The sequence below is a fragment of the Euleptes europaea genome, chromosome 15 (assembly GCF_029931775.1).
Source record: "Euleptes europaea isolate rEulEur1 chromosome 15, rEulEur1.hap1, whole genome shotgun sequence".
Taxonomy (NCBI): Eukaryota; Metazoa; Chordata; class Lepidosauria; order Squamata; family Sphaerodactylidae; genus Euleptes; species Euleptes europaea.
This window is the reverse complement of record NC_079326.1, coordinates 17,952,575-17,970,972: the sequence shown is the minus strand read 5'-3', so window position 1 is coordinate 17,970,972 and position 18,398 is coordinate 17,952,575. Positions and strand designations below refer to the sequence as shown.

General features: G+C 42.9%; 1 protein-coding gene across 1 annotated transcript in view; it reads left to right on the top strand.

The window, feature by feature from the left end:
* The window catches only part of NCKAP5 (NCK associated protein 5), a 649,908-nt gene that overhangs the window by 478,421 nt on the left and 153,089 nt on the right, over window positions 1–18,398 (top strand). The window contains exon 9 of the mRNA XM_056861323.1: window positions 1,698–1,817. Within this exon, the coding sequence (XP_056717301.1) occupies window positions 1,698–1,817 (120 nt within the window). The remainder of the gene's footprint in view (window positions 1–1,697; window positions 1,818–18,398) is intronic.

Below are 18,398 nucleotides of genomic sequence, written 5' to 3'. Positions count from 1 at the left end.
ACATCTGGACCCTAAATGAATTTTATCTAGTGGCCATAAGTGGTTCTACCTAATTTTGGTCATAGAATACCACTTGCTTACAATTGAACTGGCAGGAGGAGCAATGAATCCCTTACTTAGCCCAGACATAGTTTGGAGGGTCATGAATGAACTACAGACTCACACATTCCTTCCTCTCGCTCTGTCTTTGCCTCTAGCTAAACAGGGAACCCAGAAAGAAACTGTGTATGAGAAGGGAGAGAATATGTGAGTCCACAGCTCACTCATGATCCTCCAAACTGTGATTTGGACAGATGTCTGAATTAAATACCTTTGTGTGTATGTGTGCCTATATGAGCTTTTTAAACATATTTTATTTCTTTACCTTGCATTCATAAGAGGAAAGGCAAAGAGCTACTGCTAATTTACATCATAAGGGACCTTTCAAGAAATTAATTTTCCCCTCTAATCTCCTCCCCACCCCCTTCCAATACACCACTTGCTCTTGTGCTTGCATCAATGAAGCTCTTGCTATTAGATGCTAACTTTTTACTATCCATGAGTGAATTCAGTTGTTCTTGCCCTTGGACCAAGGGCCAAAATGCCTGGTCGCTTTAGCCTCCTTTATTCTCTGTTTCAGCCAGGATTCAGCCAGGATCGAACACACGTTTGGCGAAACGCATGCATTGGATCCTGGCTGAATCCTGGCTGAAACAGGGAATAAAGGAGGCTAAAGCGACCATGCGTTTTCGCCCCAAGTGTTTCGAGTATAGGGTGGCTCCTGAGAATGCAGAAGTTAGCCATCCCTGGCTTACTCTGTCTGCCTTAGTACAACGTGCACAAAATCAATCCTGTCTACTGCAGACAAGAGAGGGAGGGAGACAGAGAACGGCTATAAAAAACAGGCTCAATATCTTACTTGTGTATCTCATAAATATTTGTGAGCTGATTAGTGTCTTGGTATATTTGTGCATCCAGATGGTGCATGAGATATAATTTTGTGTGCTGTAATTCCCCCCTCACACACACATACACACACACAACTTTCATTGGAATATCAGCAGAATCAACACACCCAACTGCAGCCTTGAAGTTTCAAAGGAGCACATCAGTGGATGGGGATGTATCTGCTGTCAATGCCAGTTCATTTATAATGCAGAGCTTGGGAGGATGTATGATTGTGTATACAGGTGTATGTTTTTTACTAATGTCAAATATAGCTGTCCTTGTCTGTATGTATGGCTTCTGTCTTTTTCCCCCCACCGACCATTGGGTTAGTTTGCCTTTCCCACATTTGTTTGTTACCACGACGAAATATGAACTGGCTTGACTCCTCTTTCTCCTGCACGCAGCAAAACATAAGAGCACTTCCAGAATTATGTTGGTTTTGCCTCCAGATCTGCGGAAGTCATAATTCAGTTTTCTAAATATGTAATCATTTTCATGCTTTGTGCAATGAAAGTCGTTAAAAATATTTCTTAAGTTAATAAAACACTCTTTAAAATGATCCATTAGCCTAAACAAATATATGTCATATATAAAATGCTATCTTTTAAAAAATGATTGGAAAGATTAGTGAAGCTGAATTTTTTAAAAAAAAACCTTGCTTCACTTTAAAAGATAGATGTTCTGTCAAACATACTGTAATATTCATGTGCCTTTCTTTTCAGTCCAGATTTTGTTTTTGTTAATCTTTCAATTTTTACTTCTTTATCTAGGATCTGAGGGAGGAATGCTTAAAGTTAAAAACAAGAGTCTGTGACCTGGAACAACAGAACCGAACACTCAGCGTGCTATTCCAACAAAGAGTGAAACCAGCATCTGGCTTACTGCTTCAGGTAGACTCGCACATACAAGAATACATTATTGCCATTAAAATATGTTAATTTTTACACACAGAGTAAGAATTATATAACATCATATGGCTTACAGCAATGACAACAAGCAAACAATGGCATTTGATATACCGTATTTTCCGGCGTACAAGACGACTGGGCGTATAAGACGACCCCCCATTTTTACAGTTAAAATTTAGAGTTTGGGATTGTCCCGAGTCCGCGGCCTAGGGTCGGCCCTCAGGACTGCGCCCCAACCCCGCGGCCGCCCCCAGACCTCCTGGAGTGGCCCAACCCGAGTCCGCGGCCTGGGGCCAGCCCTCGGGACTGCGCCCCAACCCCGCGGCCACCACCGGTCCTCCTGGGGCGGCTCAACCCCCGGGGACATGGACAGAGCGGAGGCGGCTCCCCAGGGAGATTCTCCAGTCCGGCTCGGAATTCAGCATCCGGCGTATAAGACGACACCCGGCGTATAAGACGACCCCCGACTTTTGAGAAGATTTTCCTGGGTTAAAAAGTAGTCTTATACGCCAGAAAATACAGTATTCTGAGTTATCCATTATCTCAAATCTGATAGAGTTGAAATTGAAAAATATACAAACTCTGGAGACATAAACTAAGTTACAATGAAAGAGAGAGATGGAGGTGGTAAGAGAAAGAAAACTGTGTGTGGCATGTGAAATTCCCTCCCTGTAAAACAGGGGTGGGGAACCTTTTTCATGCCAAGGGCCATTTCCATATTTATAACATCATTCGAGGGCCATACCAGTTGTAGGTATCCGGGGGGAGGGGGAGAGAGGCTAGGGTTGCCAAGTCTCCAGCCACCACCTGGAGAAACTATGCAGAGAAGGAAGGGGAAGGAGGGAAAGAAGGAAGGAAAGGAAGAAAAGAGGGAGAGAAAGAGAGAGAAAGGGAGGGGTTCCCAGCTTCCCCCCCTCACACACACACAGGCACGCCCCCGGCTGCGCAAGCGGCCAGGAGCCATCAGGAAGATTCCTCTGCGGCTTCTCTCGCCTTTGTGCGTGCACGCGCATACACACACAAGCCTGCCCGCCCCCAGGCACGAGCAGCCGGAAGCGATCGAGGAGAAGCCTCCGCGGCTTCCCCCGCCTTCGCAGGCGCACACACACACATGCAAGCCAGCCAGCCAGCCCCCAACCGCATGAGCGGCTGGGAGCTATCAGAGAGAAGCCTCTATGGCTTCCCCCTGCTTCGCGCGCACACACATACACACAAAAGCCAGCCAGCCAGCCCCCAGCTGCACAGGTGGCCGGGAGCGAAGGGGGAGAAACCTCCACGGCTTCCCCTGTCTTTGTGCGCACGCACACACGCACACACAAGCAAGCAAGCCAACCAGCCCCCAGCCGCGTGAGCAGCCGGGAGAGATCAGAGAGAAGCCTCCGCGGCTTCCCCTTGCTTCGTGTGCGCGCGTGCACGCACACACACAAAAGCCAGCCAGCTAGCCAGCCCCCAGCTCCATGGGTGGCTGGGAGCGATGGGGGAGAAACCTCCGCGGCTTCTCCTGCCTTTGCGCACACGCACACACATGTATTTTGGCCTCGGGGGAGAGTGAGGGGAAGGCTGCGTAGGAGCCCACCGAGGCAGCAGAGGGTGCAGCGCGGCCATCGGCAGGGCAATGAGAGTGGGGGAGAGGGGCAGGAGATTTGGATGCCCCCAACAACTTTAAAATGCACCGTCGCCGCCAGGGCGCAGGCCGGGGAGAGCAGCAGGAGATTCGGGTGCCCCCAACAACTTTCTCTCCAGGAACAGGAAGCAGGGAGACTTGGGGGAAATACCCCCACAGTCACCTAATCAGCTTTTAGTTTTGTTAGCATGCTCTCCTGCCTCCCTGCAAAGCCCGAAGCGCCGGGAGAAGGGCCTGGCTAGCAATAGCTAGCTCCCGGTCTCAGCAGGTGGGCCATGGAGCTCCAGGCCTTGGCAGGCGGGCCGGGGGCCGGACAAAATGGCCTCGGGGGCCGGATGCAGCCTGCGGGCTGGAGGTTCCCCACCCCTGCTGTAAAATATGTCTGTTTTGTGTCATAGTTAAGCAAAGCAAATAACAAGATTTATCTGCCATTTTGTTAATTAAAAAATTCAACTGTGTGAGACAGTAATGCATTTGGATCAGTAATAGTATAGAGGGAGGAAGACCAAAATAATTAAATGTATGAAACTTGATGACATTTGGATCAGGAAAGTGATCAGTCGTGCACTCCTGATTCCAAGCACGTATCATTGCATAATGCCGCTTTTTTCACAGGAGCTCACCCAATCTCTTCCTTATTACAGCCTTATCCCAAATGGCTTTTTTCTATGGAGGTCCTAGGATTCCCACCATAGTATTTTTGGTGATCAAAGGGTACTCTCTCCTCACTTTTATACCAGTGGAAAAGCTGATTGGATCCAGTTCAGAATATTCAATAAACTGAATAGATTGGCCTGTGTTCTACCATTCATGCATGGAAAGAGCACCATTTTTTCCAGCATTTCTTTCCACTTTGACAGCCCCTTCAGAAAAGGACCCATGCCTTTCCCAAGCTGTGCCTTCAAATCTCCAGGAATTTCCCAACCCAGGGTTGGCAACCCCACCCCCTGGAATCTTCAGGGCCTCTAAGACCCATTTTATCCAATGGTTCTGCTCCCAGGAAAGTGTTCTTAGGATTACAAGTTTAGCAGATTACTCAATAAAACTGATAAAATGTGAATTGATTTGAATGGTTTTATTTAAAAATGAAATCATTTTAAATACAGTTACTTACAAGAAGTATAAATTGTGTCAACGCAGAAGGATTTCCTCTTCTCTCAAGCAGAGGATGGAATAGCTCTTTGCAGATGTCATCTGCAGTTATTATCTAAAACCTATTTTTTAATTTTCTTTTGGAATTATTGTTTTTTCCATATCTTAATTTGTGCAGATCTTTAATCTCAGTGCAGATTAAATTGATTCATTGATTAAAACTTGGATAATTAATAGATTCTTTATTTGATAACATAAATTCAGACCTTTAAAATTGATGATGTAATGGTGGGGGGAAGTGTCAGGGTTTTCCACTGATGGCTGTGGTAAGGACATCTTGCGGCTCTGTCACTCGTCTCTCCAATCTTTATTGCCTGTTTCTGTTCTGTACCATTTGCTGTATATTTTGCTTTGCTGGAATAACTGTTAAGCTTTTTGGTTTGTGGGCCAAATGAAGTCATTTCTCAGACTGCATGTAGCCAGTAACCATCTGTTGGTTTAAGTTTTATTTGCTTGGGGAAAAATGCTCTTGTAACTATGAGCAGGCTTCCTCATGCTCTCATATTCAACCCTTCCTTATGCAAATGTATTGATGAAATGGCCCAGAAAGGAGGAATTGTATGTTAAACCATTTTATTGTGAATTCTTTAATTGGTGGGTTTGGGTCGAATATATCTTAGGTCACTTCCCTGTTTCCCTGCTATTTTCCCCTACCCCCAAGGAGAAGAGTATGTGGTTATTATGGATTATAGAGTTTTAGACACTTTGTCCCATCCCTTCTTTTAAAACTAACAGAATATTTTGGCATGACAATGTACTTGAACTGAAGCATGGATTTACTCTGGTTTTCAGTGGTATAGAAAAGGGAAATCTCATGTCTATGAACAGAAGCAGTCTTTCAGAATTATTCATTCATGCATCACATTTTTGGCACATTCAGCTTCAAAGCAAAACTTCCTAACCACTTAGTTATCCTACTTTAAAGCAGTCAAAAATATAATTTCCATTGTTGGTGGGGGGGTTAAGCATGACACAAACAATTTAATTGCAGAGCTTACTTTTTGTATTATAAAGAGATACTTTGCTTCCCCCATGTTACACATACAGATCAAAAGGAAAAGTGATTACACTAGATTTATTCAGCTTTATGCAGGGGATGTTTTCTGTAACTACGTGCAAAAGGTTTTGTGATAAAACCATTATTAAAAGTTACTGTTTCATGAATTTTGGACAAACTATATATATGGTTGCAATATCCTAGAGCTTGATGTTATTGAAAAAATAAATGCTCATGTTTGTTTTGGGGATTTGATTATGCAGATTGGTACATTAATTCCTTGGCACTAGAAAATGTGATGCATCCATTTCTGGCACAGATGTCACACAAGGGAAATCTCATTCCCATCGTGAGAAGATTAAGTAAGCTAAACCCTGACCCAAAAGATCCAAGCTTTCTGAAAGAAGAGTACTTTAGTCCATGAAAAGCCACCACCCGAATATATATGTCCACAGTAGAATGCATTTTTATTTCAGTTCCTTCAGTTGAGTTATCTGTCAAGGACATTGAAAGTTGCTGTTAGCACTCAGAGATACCCCACTGAGACTGCCTTTGTTAATTTGGTCCCCTTAAGCAGGAGCCCTCTGTTCCTACAGGTTCTTGACCACCCTCTTGCCCATCTAGATATAGCTCAGTTCCCTAGCAAGCAAGCTGATGCATTTTCATCCAGAAGGGCTGAAGAGACAGGACCCTCACAGGTTTGTGGGCCTCAGTCTTCAGACTGGTGAGAATTAGGAGGCAGGGAAGGGATCATGAGGATAGGCCTTAAGAGACTTCAAGACACAGCATTCTGTGCAGATTCTATGTGTTCCAGAGTCCAGGACCATTATTTTCAGTGGGGTCTGTGGCAACTGTTTATAAAGATTATGGCACCAAACTTGTACAGAACACAGTCTCTGTAATTTAAAGATCTCCTAATTTTGAAGCAGATTGAACAAAGGTGTTTGATTTGTACAGACCCCCCCCCAAAGTAGATGAATCTGTGCAGCCTCACTTCTCTCTATTGATTCCTAAGATGGTGGTCAAGCAGCAGCCTAGCAGGAGAGGTCTGGCAGGCCATGGAGTTTTTAAAAAGCACCCTACTCTAACAGTGATGGACTGACAATAAAAATTACTTGCTTTTCGAATGAAAAATCTGCATTTGCCATCCTTCCTTGTTATGAGCTGTTTGTTTCTTTTCACAAAGGGGAAGTGAATTCCTTTGGAGACCCTCCCCATCCCTTTCTATCCCATCCCCATCCATCCATCCATCCATCCATCCATTATTTCCTATGGGGGACTTTTTATGAGGTTAGAGTGGCTGTTTATCAACCAAATGACACCAAAATTGCAGTGAAATGAGTGCTGCCTATCCTAGGGTGTCAAACATAAGGCCTGTGGGCCGGATCTGGCCCCTTGAGAGCTCTTATGTAGCCCGTGAGCCAGCCAAGGCAGCCACACACACACACACAATCTTGATCTGGGTTGGTGAGGCATGGCCTGGCCTGGCCCGACCAAGTGACATTTATGTCTTATCTAGCTCTCATAACAATTGAGTTCAACACCCCTGGCCTATCCTGTAAAGAACCTTCATGTTTCAAGCAAATTGGGCCTAGGGGACAAATTCTTGAGCCCCTGGACAGTATCCCCAGCTCTCTGTTTCCCTAGACATAGGACTTGCAAAGAAAAAAAAAGGGCTCTGCCCACATGAAGGAGGGAGGTAAAGAGAACTGTGGCTCTCTCTGATGTTTCCAAATATGAATGGCTGGAAGTGCTCTGTGCTCCTCCCTTGCAAGAATCTGATTGGAAGGGAGAAAAGCCATTGCTCAGAAAATCAGTAGTATCAAAAAAAAACATGAGCACACGCCGTAGCGAGTTAGCAGCACCTGAAGATGAAAAACAGAATGAATTGTTTCGGGAGGGTTTTTTTGTGTTACCGTTTCAGAAAATCATGGTAAATGGCCAAACCAGCAATTTCTGGCTATATCTTTGGTTCAAGAATTTTGTTATGTGTACCCCTAGCTCCTACACAGTTAGGCTAACTTTTATGAGGTAGGTTATTCTCATGGAATTGTCGCCTTTTTTCTCCTAGAGAGGGTAACGTTTCCTACCATGTGTCTGAATCTTTATATTTCAGATATTCAGTAACCGAAAAAACAGAAAAGCAGCTCCACAACAGCTACAGTATCAGTTAGGATTAAATGTATTTCAAATAAGTATACAATACAATTTTTGTCCCACAAATGGAACACAAAGCAACATGCACATTAAAACCAAAAAGTAGAACAATGAACGATACAAAAGTAGAACAAAATAAGAGTCCGATCAATAACAAACCATTACTGTCCATCCTTCGAAACTTTCCTGAACAACTCAGTTTTACTTCCTCTAGATATTTATCCTTAGTCAACAATGTCTACATAGACTTCCGTACTGAAAGCGATCACCTCCCGGTCTTATTCTCCTGGCGATGCCCGTCTGAAAATTCTTCCCCACAAGAACCTCTATCTGCACTGCAGGCCATTACGAACTTGAAAAGAATTAAATGGTCTGACTCTATGAGAATTTCCTCTTCCACTCTTCTCCATTCTAAAGAATTGTTGGCCCAGAAATCATCAATCTTGAACTCTGACTCGCATACGGAGATATTATCAGCTTTCTCCCAAATTGAAAAGCACTGCTTTGCATTGGCCGAACCACTTCAGACTAATTCTATCAAGTCTGCATCATGGTTCGACAAAGAATGCCTAGCACATAAAAGATCCCTAAGAACCCTGTTTAGGAAACTAGTATGAAGAATCCCTGTGTCAGCTACGAAGATTGCTTTACATACAAAAGGTTGTACTTAAACCTAGTTACTAAAAAGAAGAAATTCTTCTTTCAACATAGATGGTCACATTTGCTTTCATCTCTTAAGTCTAGAAACAGTAAAACCTTCTGGAAGGCTATTGCAACCCCAGCTTCCTACAACTCTCTTCCCGATGTCAGTATCCCTCCCCATGTTTGGGTAGAACATTTTTCCAAGTTTTTCAATTCTCACACTAACCATGTGTTTAGTTCTGATGAATCTATGCCTTTAACTTACCCTAGATGGCCAGCTGTAGATGTTGAGGAAATTCTTGAATTAATAGGTAATTTGAAGCCAGGCAAAGCCCCAGGTCCTGATGGTCTCCCGGCCGAATTGTTTAAGGCATCTCCTGATTGGTGGGCTCCACTCCTTGCCAAACTATTCACATCTATTGACCTGTATGGCATATTGCCAAACTCCTGGCTAAATTCAATAATAATTCCTATTTTTAAAAAGGGTGATCCAACTCTGCCTGATAACTTTCGTCCCATCAGTCTTCTTCCAGTCTTGGGTAAACTGTACGCGAAACATCTAGAACAGCGACTCCTTAGCTGGGTAAAGGAAAACGCAATAATAGGCCCAGAGCAAATTGGCTTCTCCAAAAACAAATCAACCTTGGACCACTGCCTGGTTCTGGCCACAATTGCAGAAAAGTACATGAAAATGGGTTGCAAGAAACTCTTTGTCGCTTTTATTGACCTAAAATCTGCCTTCGACTCCATTATCAGAGATAAACTCTGGTCTAAGCTGTCTAGTATAGGAATTGACCCTCGCCTTTTATTCCTTTTAAAAAAACTTCACTCATCCACAACATGCCAAGTAAAATATTCTTCAAATGGTGGCCTTACTGATAAGATCCCATTTAATAAGGGTGTGAAACAAGGTTGTATACTTGCTCCCCTTCTTTTTAATCTGTTTCTGTCAGACCTGGCTTGTTCTTTAGAGCCTATTAATGGACACCCTCCTAAATTGGGAGGCAAAGCCGTTCCTATTCTTTTATATGCCGATGACACCGCTATTTTATCCTACTCTAAAATCGGACTCAAACGCTACTTAAGTGCGTTTGAGGAATACTGTCATCTAAATCTTCTTAAAATTAATTACTCTAAGACCAATGTCGTGGTTTTTTCAAAAAAATGGTCGCCCACCAGCTGGCGTATTGGTCAGGCCAAAATCCAACAGGTGAAGAGTTTTAAATATCTCGGCATTACTTTTAATTATAACCTTAAATGGGCTGTTCATAGATCCAGGATTACCAAACTTGGGAGAATCTCTTCAAACCAACTGATGTCCTTCTTTCTTTATAAGGGTAACCAGTATGTCCCCGTCGCAGTTAAGGTATTCAACTCCAAAATCTTACCCCAGATCCTGTACGGTGTACCTATCTGGGCAAATGCGTTCAATTGGGACTTAGAATCCATTCAAGCTAACCTTTTTAGAAAAATGCTTGGTCTCCCTCGCTGTGTCTCTTATTATGCTATTATCTCTGAACTTGGTCAAAGCTTGTGTGAAACCAAGGCATGGCTGCTAACCATTCGTTATTGGCTTAAACTGTTTTTTAGAACAGAGCGTGGTTCTCTGATGTCTCTGCTGCTAAAAGAACTTCATAATACCTCCTGGGATTGTTTAATTCTGTCTAAAATAAGATCATCTGGAATCTCTGTGGAAGACCTGGCTTTAACTAGTGAGGCCCACATTTTTAAAATTGTTAAACAGCGTTTCTTGGATATGGAGCGTCAGACGTTACTCCCCACTCAACCCTTGGTCTGCTCTCCAGCAATGTTGGGCCTCAAGAATTTAACCAACAATATTCCCCATTATTTTCATACGCTGGACATCCCACCCCTCCGCAGAGCCTTCTCTCTTGCTAGGGTTAATGCCTTTCCTTCAAGGATGTTATATGGAAGGTATCAACAAATACCAATCCAGGATAGGACTTGTCCCTGTGATACCTATTCCCTGGACTCAATTGATCATATTCTGTTGGTCTGCCCCTTATATGAAACACCCCGTGGGAAATGGTTAAAAAATTGGCTTCTTTCCAAATATCACCTATCTACCCAAGCAAAACGTCAATTTTTATTAAATGATTCCGATCCGGAGGTTACCTTAGATGTTGCCAATTTTCTAGTGGATGTGATGAAAGTTCAAAAAGCCCAAAGTTTGTAATTTCTACTTTTGGAATTTACTGGCCTATGTTTTTATCTTAATGACTGCATATTTTATGTACCTTTGTAACAATTGTAATATTACTTATGCCATTAAAGGTTTTTCAAGTTCAAGTTCAACTCAGTTTTACAGTGTTTCTTAATAGCTGACAGGGTGGGAATCTTCGTAACAACCTTAAGAATACTGTTCCATAGAACAGGAACCACCCCAGAACAGGAACAGGAACCACCCCAGAAAAGCCCATTAGCAAGGAGGATGGACAGGATGAATTGCTTGGATGATCAGAGTTTGTACACAGTTCATGCCAGCTATAAAAACCTAATCTCTATATGTAAGTCTTATACAGGTATGAATAGAGGCAGATATCCTAGTCTTTAAATGCATTATTATGCAAAAATCTCATAAGATATAGTTATAGTTGACATATATAGTTGACAAGTCAAGAAATGTATTAGCTACTTAAGTGGTAAAAGTTTCTGTACTATGATGAAGCAAAGAGAAGCTTACTCTCCATAGTGGGATCATCCAATATTGTAAAGCTACAGCAGGGGTCTCATTTTGTCTTTGTTAACAAAGAATCATGAGACATGTTTATTTTTCAGGTAGGCCCACATATAGGGCCTGTTGCATGAATCAAACACCAAGTGAGTTCTGCCAGTGACAAGAATATTTATTGTCCTAAACTTTTCCTTGCTGATATGAAAATCCATTAGGTATAAAGGAACAACTTCACCAGATTGTCTGCATATATTTCTTAGCAGAATTGCTTCCAAAGGGCCTTGTACTTTTCCCCACACAAATACTGACATTTGAAAGACCTTTTGCAGTATTTGGATGTGAGAAGTTGCAGGGTAGCCTGAGGGTTCATTGTGCCTGTAAGAGTATTGAAATTGGCTTTCCATTTGATACGCATCTGATGAATTGTATCTGATTCACAAAAAAGTTGACACACTTGGGAAATTTTGTTGGTCTTTATCATTTTGTTCTACTACTACAAACTAACACAGAGACCCATCTGAAATGTGTGGTACATAGTAGCCAGGATCCAAAGTGCATTGGAACTTGTTCTGTGAGCCTACTTAGAACTGCTCTTTTTTTCGAGCAGCAGCCAACTCTCCACATACTGAGCTTCTTTTGAAACTAAGGCAAGTTGCAAAATCAGTTTGTGATGTGGCATAAAGGTTAGCTATTCAGAGTATGTCTTTGGAGCCAGCAGAGCTCCTGATATCAGCCAAAGCCACTCTTCGGATCCTAGTGAATATCATCTTCTATTTTATTTCTGCCATAGAAACATATAACTTGATTCCACAATAAAATCTGTAAACATTTTTAAAGACACTATTCCAGCTAGGCGCTATTCCAGCTATATATTTCCAGGCAGTTCAGTTAATTAATTATCAGTGCAATCCTGAGATTGCACTTTCTTGGGAGTAAGCTGCATTGAGGTGACTCCAGTAGGACTTTGAGTAGACCTTATTAGGAATGTACTGTATGAATATCTAATTGTACTCCTACATAATTTTTTTTATATGCCGTGGTGTAGTGCTTAGGAGCAGTAGTTTGGAGAACCGGGTTTGATTCCCGTCTCCTCCACGTGAGCGGCAGAGGCTAGTCTGGTGAACTGGATTTGTTTCCTCACTCCTACACACGAAGCCAGTTGGGTGACCTTGGACAAGTTACAGCTCTGTTAGAGCTCTCTCAGCCCCACCTCACCAGGGTGTCTGTTGTGAGGAGGGAAAGGGAAGGTGATTGTAAGCCGGTTTGAGTCTCCCTTAAGTGGTAGAGAAAGTCGGCATATAAAGACCAACTCTTCTTCTTCTTCTTCTCCTTCTTTACTGCCATATTGCTTTTTAAAAAAAAGATAGCATGAATATCAATGTTTTGTACTTCTATATTATCTTTTGTAGCACTGTGAGACATGTGCTACAGAACTGTGTTTGGATGGAAGCAGTTAACAAACCTAGCAGGATGGGGTAAATTACTTCTATGACATTATTATATATGGCAACACAGCTAGGACAATTAATTGTTCGACACATGACAAAATAAGATGGAGTAAGAGGCCCTAGAGTCTGACCTCAGTTTCAGATGTCATTAAACATTCGAGAAAGTTGGAAGATAAAGAATTATGCTGGCTTCCATCAGCTTAAATATATCAAAATCAAACAATTTTGTTTTTGCAGAGAAATTAAATATTCAAGAGGCTAAGAGTGTCCTTGTACCGCAAGTTGAAAGATTGGTATACACACACTTTTCACAATACATTTTAACCAACCCAAGTAGTGCCATCCTTCACCACACAACACAGCATGTGATATGGATGTATTTAATAGCAATTTCCATGATTGTAGCCGCTAGCAGATAGTTACTAATTATGATGGAAACTGTCTCCCAACATCTGTAGCCTGCCCCAAGAAGGAGGAGGGAAAGCAAGAACCAAACCATGTCCTAACCTGTAAAACAAATAAATCATTACAGTAGCAGAAAGCAAATTACAACGGACTTAAGAAAAGTTAAGGATACAATCCTATGCCCTAGTTTTTTCTCAGTACACAGTGGGTTTCCCTGGTTTGTGTGTCATATCATCCTCACAAATTATGTCACTGAAAAAGTCCCATCACTCAGTGGGCTCCACAGCTATTTTGCTTTCCTCAAACTTCAAAAATCTAGAGAACTGAAAGGATGGTAGGTTCAAAGTGAATTATGGAATGGGCCCTTTCAACTAACACAGGTCTTTCACATTCTGGACAAAGTGGAATTTTAGGAATCTTTAATTAGTACAATTGAATTAAATGGCTACATTTTCTAATATAGAAGCAACAATTTTTAATAACTTTGACCAGATAAAGTCTAGGAATCAGCTCTTGCAGACTGATCAGTCTTGCAGTTGCTGTGTGGTTTTTTATGCAGCCTTAGGAAGATGATGACTGTTATAGTCCCTTGAACTATAAGACTTTAAATCTTGTACTGTTTGTCTTTTTATCTGGGTTTTTTTGTCCATGTTTGCTTGTCTTTAAAATCCTTTATATCTGTCAGTTCACCAGTCAGTTTTCTGCTTTAGCTGTTCCAACCACATACACACTCTCTCTCTCTAAACTTTACACAGAAGTAATCAGATAAGAAGCAGTAATCAGATAAGAAGAGGCTTCCCTCACAGGTTTTCTGGGTCACTCGTGGGGGAGGGCAGCTATTCTCCATGCATTTTCATGAGCACAAAGCATATCCACTAACACATTTTACTAGGACCAAATTAACAGCCCATTCCTGACTGTAATGCCTGGGCCAGGCTTAGGAGGCCTCGACCCAGCCGAAACCTCCGCCCGGCACAAAAAGGTGGTGTATCCCGGGGGGGAAGGGGCCGAAACAGCTCAGGAGGCCACGTAATGGTGGCCCTGCCACCTAGCCAGCGCCGTAAGGCCCCGGGAATGCCTCCCAGGACACCGTAATGCCCCGGGAACACCTCCTGGGTCACCGCCATGGCCGTTGCCGGTGTCTGGGGCCACAAACGCTGGCATGTGCTTCCCAGACACTGGCACTGGGGGCCCTTGCGTTGGCGTTGGCCTTCGCCGACCTCCAAAGGCCTTTGGGCACGGCCACCGGTGCGGCTCAGGAATGGGCTGTATATGGCACAAAAATGTGCTTCCAGATTCATCAAAACTCTTCATCAGGCTGGATCTTACAAAAAAGAGGAAGGATTTTGGTTGGTCTTAATAAAAAGTATTTCATCATAGAATCATAGAGTTGGAAGGGGCCATATAGTCCATCTAATCCAACTCCCTGCTCAATGCAGGATCAGCCTTAAGCATCCCTGATAAGTGTTCGCCCAGCCACTGCTTGAAGAACCAAGCCCTGTAGAACCCCACTTGTCACCTCCCTCCAATCAGATGCCATAGACAACTACTTTTCAGTGTGGTTCTCCAACCAGTTCCCTATCCACTTAACTATCCTAGAATCCCATCCACAGTCCTCCAGTTTACCCACCAGAGCATCATGAGGAACCTTGTCAAACACTTTACTGAAATCCAGGTAAACAACATTGACAGTGTTCCCACGATCCACTAAGTCTGTCATTCGATCAAAGAATGGAACGAGATTGGTTTGGCATGACCTGTTGGGGACCTGTTATCCTTCAGATGCTCGCAGATTGACCTCTTTAAAATCTGCTCCGACCTCTTTAAAATCTGACTGGCCTGTAGTTTCCTTGGTCATTCTTCCTACCTTTTTTGAAGGTTAGGATAACATTTGCCCTCCACCAGTCTTGTGGTACATCTCCTGTCCTTCAAGAGGCCCTGAAGATGATGGACAAGGGCTCTGCAAGCTCTCAAGAAAATTCTTTGAGCACTCTCAGGTGCACACCATCTGGCCCAGGGGATTTCTCCTCATCCACTACAACCAGGTGCCTCTCAACAACCTCTTTGCCCATGTCAACCAGCAGCCAGACACCATGTCTTGCCTGCTACTATTTCTAGATGAGTATGTCCTCTTCTACAGGGAAAGAAAGGTGGTAAAATAGGCCTTAAACTTTTCTGCTTTCTCTCTGTCCTCTGTCAGAATTTCTCCTTTTTTACAGTAAATTGCCTCTTTTACCTTGCGTGTGCTCCTCACATACCTGAAGAAGCTTTTCTTGTAGCGAGCCTCCATGGTCAGCCTCACCTTCAGCACTGGCCTCAATGATGGCTGACTTACAGTACCTAGCAACCTGCAGATAATTTCTTTAGAGGCATATCTTTCCCTTCGTTTCTTGAACATGCCCTTTTTCTTCCTTAGTTCATTATGGAGTTCTCTGTTGATCCACACTGCCTTCTTGGATCTCAGTCATGCCTCTGTCTTGCTGAAATAGTGATTGCTTGGGATTGCAAGAGCTCTTGTTTTAGGAGAGCCCACCCTTCATTTGCTTCTTTCCCTTTCAGCACTCTTGCCCATGGAATGACTCTCATTGTGTCTCCGAGTTCATTGAAGTCAGCCCTACTAAAATCACACATGCACGTCTGCCTACAAACTTCCTTCGCCCCCCACAGCAAAAGGAATTCTAGGAGGACATGGTCACTTCCCCCTGTGGTCCACACCACCTTTGCTCCATCTAGCAAGTCTTGCCTGTTGGTTAATATTAAGTCAAGTATGGTCAAGCCCCTCATAGCTTCCTTACCCGTTTAAAAAAGGAAGTTATCATCCGGGCAGATCAGGAAGTTGTGTGACTTTGGATGCTTAGCAGAGTTTGGCCTTTTATGCTGTTTGGTTGTTTCCATCACCTGACTACTTCGGGGCTTTGTTTTCATTATGCATGTTTTCATTTTGCACATTTTCTCTTACCTTTAGAAGTCACCTCACTCTCCCCTCAAGTTTTCCCTAGGTTTTCTGAATGCTTTTTTAGCTGGAGTTTAAAGTCTGCCTCGATCCCAAATCAAAAGCTGGTCCTGTGCAAACTTGTCAGTTCGGGTTTTTCTCCCCATGCCCATTCTTGCTTCTTCCTCCCCACTTGTCTTTCCCCCTCATCCAACCCCTCCCCTCAAACCCATCTTTTTGTTTGTTTGCGCCTGCAAGACTAGCGAGAGAATGCTGAAATACTATGAGGCTGCTTATTTTGTCAGTTTCAAACGAGTGTTAGTCAGTTTCATACCTCAGCCAGATCGAACAGTTTCTTTTGTTTGAGAGTGCAGGACTAATGAGAGAATGCTTAAATAATTACAAACAACCTATGTGGCTGCTTATTTGGTCAGTTTCACAGCCAGTGTTGCTCAGTTTCAGACTTCAGCCAGATGCAACAGAGCCGGACTGATTTGCCGCCCTCCCCTTATACACATCCTCTTTAAATTAGGCATGAACCTAGAACCTTCTGCATGCAAGATGTCTACCACTGGGCCATGGATCCTCCTTTAGCCATATTACCAATTGAGGAGATAGGCTTGCTATAATTTTTAGAATAAATAAATAAAATTAAGGAAAGAAAACATTATCCTTTCTAAAACTTCCAGCAGATAGCAGCCCGCACTGGCACTGAAATCTCAAGGACTGATCCAAGAATTTGCAGAATAATTTAGAATAGGGTCTTGGAGTCATTAGTTACTGCCAATTGCTTCTGTTCTTCTATAGTAGAGAAGGGCTAGTTCCCAGTGCTAGGGAAAGAGGAGCCCCCTTTACACTAAAATGAAGTAGGGGGTACAGTTGTTCCTCAAGACTGCCATGAGTCTGTGATATTTTAAGGGTGTCACTTTTCCACATGCTTCTAGTTTGCTATCCACATGACAATAATGAGCTGGGGAAAAGGCCAATAGTGATCAATCAGAGAAAGAAATTGTCTCGAGGCAAACTGTAAATGGTCTTTAGTGGAACATTTATGAATAATTTTGAAATAGGAATAGCCATCTATTGTGACAGCTGGAAGAAAGAAGCACATGAGTTTTGTCTTCAGAATGAAGATCGATGTAGCTCAGAGTAAATTCTGGGAAACTGAACAGCTGCATGTGTCCCAGGCCCTTAGTGACAGAAGCATGATTGCATTTTTGCAGAGACAATTTATACTCTTAAAACTGAAGTAAACTGTAGAATCCATTGGTATTTTTTAATCAGCAGAAACACATATTTACATCCAGTCTGACAGAAGTTTGCTTATACATTTCAAAAATTGTTAATGAACTGCGCATTGTAGAATTATAATTGATTGGAGAGGCAATATAGGTACCTGGAATTTTATTGAAACTCTTTAATGTATGTTCCTATTTGTATGCTCTGCTATTGGGCAGAGATCTTGGATATGTACACAATTGGATATTCATACAGAAAATTAACTGTAAAGCAAAAAGGTCTTATAAGCATATTTCATACAATAAGCTTATTAAATGTAGTATCCTAGAAATAATTTTGTTAAATGGCACTTCAGGATTTCAGCCTAACCAAAGGAACTTATTATTTCCTCCTTATAGTATCCAGAGCAATTTAAAGGCAACCCTGCATAGAGCGAGTTACAGTAGTCCAACCTAGAGGTGACGGTTGCATGAATCACTGTGGCCAGGTCAGCACGGGACAGGCAGGAGTGGCTTTTCAGTTCATTTGCCTGGGCTATTAAAGTCCCAGCAGAGCAGGTGGGGTTGAACCGACTGCAGCCGGGATTGAATTGACTGTCTGCCGCCCCCTGCCTGTGGTGCATTACCTTACATTTTAAAAATCAGATGCCCACTGTCAGAGGCTCTCCCAGACACAGCCCATGCCTGGCCCACATGCTGTGACCAAAGTTGCTAGTTCTCCTTTTCCCAAGCCAGCTCCAAAGCAGCCCGCATCCTAAAATTCCCATCGAACTTCAACCAAGTTGGCCCCACATGTTCAGCATACACCTATGGATAATGTCTTAAGTACTTAATGCCAGTCTGAACTTGGATGGCAACTGCCATGTAGATATTCTAGTCCCTCAACCAGTTGCCCCATGTCCTCTCACCCAGATGTTTCTTAATACATACACTCTCTGTCTTTATCCCATCCTTACTTTCCTCCATCACCTCAGGATCCCAGAAAAGTAACAAGAACACATCTATGTATTCATGCTGCCATATCTTTAGCTTAGTAAGAACATAAGAAAAGCCATGCTGGATCAGATCAAGGCCCGTCAAGTGCAGCAGTCTGTTCACACAGTGGCCAACCAGGTGGCTGGCAAGAGGTGACAACAACTGCTCAGCATGTGGATAATGTTTGGACAGTACCTGCTGTTGACCTAACTTGGAAAGGAGACCCTTTAGGAAACCTGGCACATTCTACTAAAGCTCTCAAAACCCAAGCACAAAATGGAACATCCCATGGACCTTG